This window comes from Oppia nitens, unplaced genomic scaffold (genome assembly GCF_028296485.1).
Source record: "Oppia nitens isolate AA-2021 unplaced genomic scaffold, nextdenovo-longstitch-racon4-pilon3 scaffold11_pilon_pilon_pilon, whole genome shotgun sequence".
Lineage (NCBI taxonomy): Eukaryota > Metazoa > Arthropoda > Arachnida > Sarcoptiformes > Oppiidae > Oppia > Oppia nitens.
In genome coordinates this window covers 1,627,857-1,637,500 of record NW_026533190.1, presented here as the reverse complement: position 1 = coordinate 1,637,500, position 9,644 = coordinate 1,627,857, and the positions used below count along the sequence as shown (strand labels likewise).

The 9,644-nt window shown below is 18.6% G+C and overlaps 1 protein-coding gene across 1 annotated transcript in view; it reads left to right on the top strand.

Moving 5' to 3' along the window:
- LOC128953682 (RYamide receptor-like) overlaps nucleotides 1-9,217 on the top strand; it is a 13,721-nt gene extending 4,504 nt beyond the window's left edge. The window contains exons 2-4 of the mRNA XM_054299199.1: nucleotides 4,393-4,744; nucleotides 6,700-6,921; nucleotides 8,921-9,217. Of these exons, the coding sequence (XP_054155174.1) occupies nucleotides 4,393-4,744; nucleotides 6,700-6,921; nucleotides 8,921-9,217 (871 nt within the window). The remainder of the gene's footprint in view (nucleotides 1-4,392; nucleotides 4,745-6,699; nucleotides 6,922-8,920) is intronic.
- The last annotated feature ends 427 nt before the right edge of the window (nucleotides 9,218-9,644 follow it).

The window sequence follows — 9,644 nt, the reverse complement described above, 5'->3', positions numbered from 1 at the left end:
AATAATAATAACAAACAAACAAACAAAAATCAATAATTTGTTGTTAATATGTAATACAAAAAAAAATTGGAAAAACAAAAACAAATTTGTTTTTCTAACTAAATTTATTTATTTAATTATTTATTTTAGTTTTATATTATATATATATATATATATATTATATATAGTACTTATTTTATAGATAATGTTAATATTGTTTTTTGCTATAATACAAATAGCAGTCATAAATTGCAAATCAATTGACACACTAGAAAATTAAAAGCATTTTTTCTATTATTATATTATTTAATTGATCATTAAATATAAGATAAATTTTCTTACTTTTTTTGTTTTATATATATATAACGTAAATATATATATATATAATTTGTCTATTATTTTGTCATTATAAGCACCAACAACAACAACAACAAAAATAAATTGATAAATATTTTGGGTAATAAATATTGATAGTATAAGAAAATAGTTAATTTAGTTAATTAAGTGGCAATTAGTTAAAAAAAATTAAGTAAAATAAAGTTTTTCTAATAAATAAAATCTTAGACTTATTGAACTTATTTATATTAATTAAAAGTTTTTTTTTAATTTGTATAAATTTATAAATGAAAAGTTTGAACAATTTGTTGATATATATATTATTGATAATTTAATAAATATTAGAAAAAAACATAATATTCACTAATTTCAGTAAAAAAATTAAACTATTTTGTAATATAAAGTTATTTAAATTATAAGTTATAATAATTTTCTATTATTATTATATATATATATATATATATATATATATATATATATATATATATATATATATATATATATATATTAATTATCAATAGTACTTTTTGTTTTGTTTAAGTTATCTACATCAATTTATATAATAATAAATTGTAACAATATTTTTGCCATTTGTATATATATATAATAATAATAATAAAATGATTTATTTGTTTATTTAGTTTATCTATATTTCAATATCTGTAATATTTTTTGTGATTAAGCAAATTGACTAATAAAACATTTACTAAACTTATATATACCGTATATATATACTGTATTATATAAACTATAGAAATACACATAATTTATTTGCTTGTTTGCCAATTAAGTACAGAAATTGTAATATTGATAGAAAAATATTAATATTATTCAATTGTATGAATAGTTTAGTCAATAGATTTTATTATCCAAAGAGAGAGAGAGAGAGAGAAAAAATCAATAAATTTCTAATAAAAATCGACAAAAACATGTCTATACGTACAGAATATTCTCTAATCTTATATTCAATATATAATATTAAACACATGTTTCAATAAATGGTTTGCACATAAATGTATTGTAAATTATTTGTATGTATGTGTGTGTATGTGTGTGTATGTGTGTGTATGTGTGTGTATGTTTGTGTATGTGTGTGTATGTGTGTGTATGTGTGTGTATGTGTGTGTGTGTGTGTGTGTGTGTGTGTGTGTGTATGTGTGTGTATGTGTGCGTGTGTGTATGTGTGTGTATGTGTGTGTGTGTGTGTGTGTATGTGTGTGTGTGTGTATGTGTGTGTATGTGTGTGTATGTGTGTGTGTATGTGTGTGTATATGTGTGTGTTTGAATGATAATGTTAATATCAAGTAACAAAAAAACAAATAAATAATAGTTATCAACAATTTATTATTTACATCCAAAAATTGTGTCTAACATTGTTGTTGTTGTAATGATTGAAAATCAATAATATTTAAATAAAAAATTTTTGCTAAAATTTTAATAATTAATCAAAATAATTATTTTGTAAAAAAAATTATATTAATATAATATATATTTCCACAAAAAGAACTCATTTAAAAATAACACTTAAAATTAATAATCAATTTAATAAATTAATAAATAAAAAATAAATATTAATTAGTATTAAAAGTTATAATGAATTTTTCTGTTATCATTATAATTTAATGACTATTATAATAATAATAATTATTATTATCATCTTTTTCTTGCTAATAGTTTTACTATAAAATTATTGAATATTAAAACAATTAATTATCATTTTTGTTTTTGTGATTTTTTTTGTTTGAATAATAAGGAAATTTCATAATAATAAAAATAAATTCATAATAAAGATTATAAACAAAAAAAATGTCATCAATTGTTTTCATGTAGACTGCAACTCATTGATTGAATTTTGATATAAAACACACACATATATATACAAACACATATATACTAACACATACATACACACATACATACACAAACATATATATATACACACATACACACACACATATATACACACACATAGATACACACATACACACACACACATATACACACACACACATATACACACACACACATATACACACACATAGATACATACATACACACACATATACACACATACACACACATATACACACATACACACACATACACACACATACACACATATGTACATACATAGAAACACACACACTTAAACCAAAATCAAAATTAAGTAAAAGTAGATTATTGAATAAATCTAAAAAATATAAAGTAATTTATTGTATTGACACACACACACTCACACACTTTAGGCATAATATTATTATTAAAGTCAATTTACTAACTAAAAGTATTCATATATAAAATAAATTTAATAATATAATTAACACATATATTAGTATTTCTTATGAGGAGAGAGAGAGAGAGAGAGAGAGAGAGAGAGAGAGAGAGAGAGAGCTATATAATAAATATGTGAAAAATATTTATATGATATATATTTAACTTATATATTATACATCAAAAACAAGCCGACAGTTTACAAGTTGACAGTCCCAGTGAATAATTGCACGGTTTGTTTAATCATAGAAATTTAATTATACAGTATATACAGTATATATATAATGATAAAAATAAATTAAAAGTCAATTTTAAATATATATAGAAAACAAAAAACAAAATTAAATAAATAAAATTATTTAAAAATATTTTTTAGTATTAATTTGTTGTGAATATTTATAAGATACACCCACCCATTTATTTACACCATTAATAATAATTTAAATAAAAAGTATGCCTATGAATATTATAAATAAAATTTATTTTTAAACAAAAAAATTTATACAATATATATATATATATATACAGTATTTCTACTGTAATATACTATTGAAAATTATTGGACAAATTTATAACTGTATTAATAATAATATTCAAATATAATTAATTGTTATGAATAATTTGCATATGAAAAAAAATTAGTAATTTGTATTTTTTTGACACTTAATAGCAAAATTATAATAATTATTTTATATCAGATTTATTTACTCAAAAAAAAAATATTTACTTATATAGTCTAATATTACTAAATTTACTACTATTATAGTTACTAATATATTAATACTGTATTTACTTTATGATTAGGAAATTTAAAACAAAAATTATTTATATAATTACATAATTAATTCAATAGTGTATTCTTGTGCACAATATTTTCCAATTAAAGTTTAATTAAATAATTATAATTATCCCAAAAATATTGTTGATTAACTCAAAAATTAGATTTTCCATAATTTAATTAAATTAAAAATTTTGTTTTTAAAATTTAGAAATAACATATACAATATATATATATATATTGTGATTTTTATTTTATTTGACATCACAATTATTACAGTATATTAATGTATTTTAATTTATATTTAATTATCTATCTATAAAAACACACTAAAAACTACAATTTTACTATACATGTGTACATTGACTTAAACTTTTGAATCTATCAATTTAAAATTATTACAATTTTCTGGTTATTATCATTGGTTTTATATTTTTTTAAAAAAAATTTTATAAAAGTTTATATCAAATTATTATTATTTTTTTTGATAGCAAGTGATTGTCAAAAATATTATAATATAGATTATAAACTTTTTATATATAATTTATGAGTCAATAACCATAAAATTTAATGCATTTATATATATATATATCTAAAAAAATTGACATTTATATACATGTTTTATACAATAGTGATAGTAATAACAACAATAAAAAAATTGATATGTTTAACATTTACCACACTTTAGCTTAAAGATATAAATTATTGAAAATATAAATTATATTTTATATATATATATATATAATATATTTCAATTATAAAAAAAAAGATTTATATCTATTATATCGATATTTTTTTATTAATATTATTAAAAAAAATCAAAATATAATAAAGTGTTAGAGATATTACTGATATTATTACAACAACAACAACAACAAAAATTACACTAAAGTGTTACATATATTTTGTTTTTATTTAAAAAATAAATAAATAATTATAATTATAATAATCTAATATATTTTATTAAAAAAAAATTTAATAAAAAAACTGTTAAATAAAAAAAAAATTTTGTTTTTTTATTTCAACAGATATTTTGCAATTGTCTATCCGTTTCGGTCATTACTATGGCTAAGGCGACACAAATTGTTGGCAATCAGTATGATATGGTTAGTCGGGTCGACACTGGCCTCGTCACAGTTGGTCAAATCGAAAGCCGAACCGTTTCCCTACCGAAACCATGTCTACTATGACTGTCGGGAGGATTGGGACGAAACGGCCGGCCGATTCTATACGGTATCAGTATTTATGGCCACTTTTCTCGTACCGATAGTGGCCCTGACTTTTGTCTATACGAAAATCGGTGTCCATATTGTCAGGCATGCGATGCCGGGTAATCCCGACCGTAATCGCGATGTCGTACGAGTTAATCGCAAAATTAAGGTAAAAATATTTTTATTTAGTATTTATTTATTTTTGTTGTTAATAAAATAATACAGTAATAATAATAATCATTATAATTAATATTAATATAATCATTAATAATAATTACTAATTATTATTATTATTATATTTCTTTTTTAATAAAAAAAATAATTTTAGTTATTTATTCAAGAATAATCAGTTGAATTTTTTTTATATATATAATATAATTATATTAAAACAAAAATTTATATAATATATTAAAAAATTAATTGATTATAAATATTTTTGTTGTTGTTGTTGTTGGTTATAAATTAAATGATTTTTTCTTATTTTTTTTTGCTATTATTCAAAGCTTAACTAATATATTAATATATATATATATTAACTGATATATAATATTATATAATTTAAATATAATTGATAATATTGGATATCTTTCTAAAATTTAATACTTTATTTTTTTTAATAGTACTATAATATACTATAAATTTATTTTTACTATATTTAATACACAGTTTCAATTACTAATTACATTTCTAACAATTTATTATTGTTATTATTATTATAAACTACTAACTGCTATAATACGGATACACAAAACGGATAATGTTTTAATACTATAAAAATCTATTATCTATAATGAAATCTATTTTTATAGTCTAACTAAATAAAAATTTAGTTTAGTTTGTGTTCATAATACCCGTATATTTTTACCACTTTATGATGATATGTGTTTAGTTTTATAACCATAAATTTATTTGTCATTTATAAAAATCCGAAAAATATAAGTTATCATTGATATACAGTATATATATATTACAAATTGGTCGCAATAATTATAAGGTAATATTATTTAGTGTACAACAATTTGATTGGCTAGATTTTTATTAATTTAATCAATATGGACAGGAAATACACACACACACACACAAACACATACACACACACACACACATATACAAACACAAACACACATATATACACACACACAAACACACACACACACACAAACACATACACACACACACACACATATACAAACACAAACACACATATATACACACACACAAACACACACACACACACACACACACACATACATACACTATAAATGTCAACATTTATAGTATAATTCAAACATTTAATTTAAATGATACCATAGTAGTAGTAATAGTAAAGTTGAGTTACATGTAAATTACATTTGTATTTTTAGTAAAATATAATGTAGTTATAAAACTTGAATTTTTTTTCAATATTTATTAATAATTAACTTTAAATCTAATTAAATAGAAACTACAAAAATGTATGTATGAGTGTGTTTATGTGTTTATTTATATTGATATTTAACTGTAATTAAAATTATATATATATATATATAATTTATTTTTTAATTTGATTTAAATTTAGTATTTAGATTTATTTTGATATCCGATAAAATTATGAAAAAATTTATTACCCAATACTTGTTACTAAAAAAACTATTGTAATTGATATATATATAAATAAAATACATACTGTAGTAATAAAAATGTTAATTTTATTAATAATTTAACTTCAACAACAAAAAATTTATATCAACATTCAATAAAATATATTTATATATCAATAAATAAAATTTTTATAGTTGATAGCAATAGTACTTAAAAAAACAATTTCTATATATATATATATATTGATATAAACTTATATACAGTTCAATATTCAATATATCATATATTAATATAGAGTCTATACTATTGACAATATTTGTTATTTGATTGATTGTTACAATGAAATATGAGTTTATATATATATATAGAAAAATTTATTAACAATAAATATCTCAATTTATCAATCATTTTATTATTATCAATAATATGGTTAACCTATAAATAAATTTTTATATATTTATATACAGAATATTGATATAAAATTTGTTTAAAATAAATATAGATTTATAATTATAATTATAATTTTTTTCCCCAATTAATTAGGTAATCAAAATGTTGTCGACAGTTGTCCTATTATTTGCCGTATGTTGGCTACCGATACATATATTTTCATTGGTTGTCTACTTTTATCCGGCAATATTGAACATACGTACCAAATACGGGTACAATATCTATGTGTTTACCTATTTTTTCTGCCATTGGATATCACAGTTTCATTCATTGGTTAATCCGGTTGTCTATTGTTTTATGAGCGATAACTTTCGGGTATGTATTTGGGTTTTATTTGAACCGGTATTTTATATATATAGAGTATAGTAATAGTACTATATAAAAAAAAATTTAGGATAAATAAAACTATATTTTTTTATAAATATATTAATAACGATAAAATAAAAATAAATAAATACATGTTAATTGTAAACTATTATATACTATTAATTTATTGAATTATTTTTTTACTGTACTTTTTTTGTAATAATAAACTTATAATTAATTAATTATCTATAATTAATTTGTTATATATATATATTATTTTATCTATTATTAATATATTCACTAATAAAAATTATGTTAAATTTATTATATTATATATATATACAGTACTATACTATTTATTAAGACACTTATAAAAAAGTGTACAAAATGTGTACAAAATATAAATACTGTATTTTTTAGATTTTTTTTATAGGTTTTATATATATTTTTTTATTAATATAAATTACTATATGTTTGTTTTTATTTGTTATTTGTGTTATACTGTATGTGTTTTCTATACAAAGATTAATGATTTTAAAAAATGATATTTCAATTATTTAAAAAACTATTTGTTATTATTGTTGTTTTCTACTGTAAAATATTTCACACATAGTTTTAATGGTCACATAGTTTTTTTATTGTTGAAAAAAATAGTTTTTATTTCTATACAAACGTTAGTTTAGTTTTTATTTTTTTTAACAAAAAAATATAATAATAATAATAAAATTCCTAATGATTTCTAAAAGGTTTTTCTCGTTTAATAATTTTAAACATTTTTGTGATGTTTTAAAACATTTTAATCTCTCTCTCTCTCTCTCTCTCTCTCTCTCTCTCTCTCTCTCTMTCTCTCTCTCTAACATTAATTTTCTCAAAAATATTATTTTTAAGAAAAAAAACTGTTCTTCTGTGTTAAACTTGTCCTATACTTAGAATAATGTAAATTACATTAAAATACTAAAATATTTTTTTAAAAAATTATACAGAATAATAATAATAATAATAAATTAACAAATAATAATAATAATAAATTAACAAATAATAATAATAATAAATTAACAAATAATAATAATAATAAAAATTATAACATTTTTAATGTCATTGACAGTCAGAGACAATCAATAAAAATTTTTTTTATTGTTTTTTATTATTTAAAAATATAAGACAAGTTTTTTTAAAGAAAAAAAATTCAATCATTATAAAATATATTTTATCCTTAAAATAATCAATACTTTTACTTTTTATTTTATTTTAAAAAAAACAAGCATGTATTTTACTTTAGATTTTTATTTTCAATATATATAAATTATTTAATGTATACGATAATATCGATATCAAATTTTTTTTAGATATTTTTTTATTATAAATTTTTGGATCCCATAAAAAATTATTATTTTTTCCCCTTAAATACACGCATATCTTGTATTACATATTGATTTTTTAGAAGAAACCAAAAAATATATATATTTTTTATTTTCGCAATTTTCTCACAAATCTTATAAAATAACCTCAAAAAAAAATAGAAAAATTTTATTCAATTTTACACAAAAGTGTTTTGAATTTAAAAAATAAATAAATATTTTTTTCAAGTGTTGTAACGATAAGCCCATAGAAAGCCACTTATTATTATTATTATTATTATTATTATTATTTATTTAACTTATATATATATATATATATATATTAACTAAGTTATACTGTAAATAAACTTTATATATATATATCTATAAATATATTAATTTCTTTTTGATATCAATTTTATTGAATATCTAATATTTTTTTCTTTTAAATATTTAATATTGAAATTTTTTATATCAATAAGTAAACTAATTTTAATAATAATAATTATTATTAAAATTAACAATAATTTAACAAAATTAATATTAATTAAATTATTTTATTATATAACAAATATAACAAAATAGTTTATTAGGATTTTCCATAATTTTTTGTTATTATTAATAATTATATTATTTTAATTAATTAATTATTTTTTCAAAACAATTTACAGAATAGTCTGCGATCATTGATTCAGACGTTTTTCAATAGACTCAAGACTTGCGAAACTAATCCAAACACCGGTGACAACAACGACAACCACAACAACAACCGCAACGACAATCGCAAACGTCTGGCCAATGATGACGACGACGACGACGACGACGGCTGTACTGATGGCTGTTATCTAACACAGGATCAGAGTCTGTCATCATATGCTATAGTCGTCAGCAATAGTAACAGAGTTATCACTGATCTGATCCCAATCTCAAACAACAATGTTATTATCAATGATGAAGACTATCTGTAAAAAAAACAATAATGAATTTTATCCACAAAAAAAATATATAAATATAATTAATTAAATATTATTTTTATTTATTTTGTTTTTATGTTTTTTTGTCCGATATTGATGTGCCAAATGTTTTTTTGTTTGAAACAATTTCACATAAAAATATTGATATTAATAATAATAATTATTATTATAATAATTTAATATAAAAAAATATATAAATTATAAAAATTATTATTATTAATATTATATACAGAATTGATATATTAAATACAGGTATTAGAAATTATATTTAAAAAACAAAAAATCATATGAAATGTATATATAAAATGCACAATATTTATACCTATTTAATAATTTTTAAATAATAATAATAATTGTTTTTTTTAAAAAAAGTATAATATTATAGTTATAGTTAAATTTTTGTTGTTGATTTATTTAATTG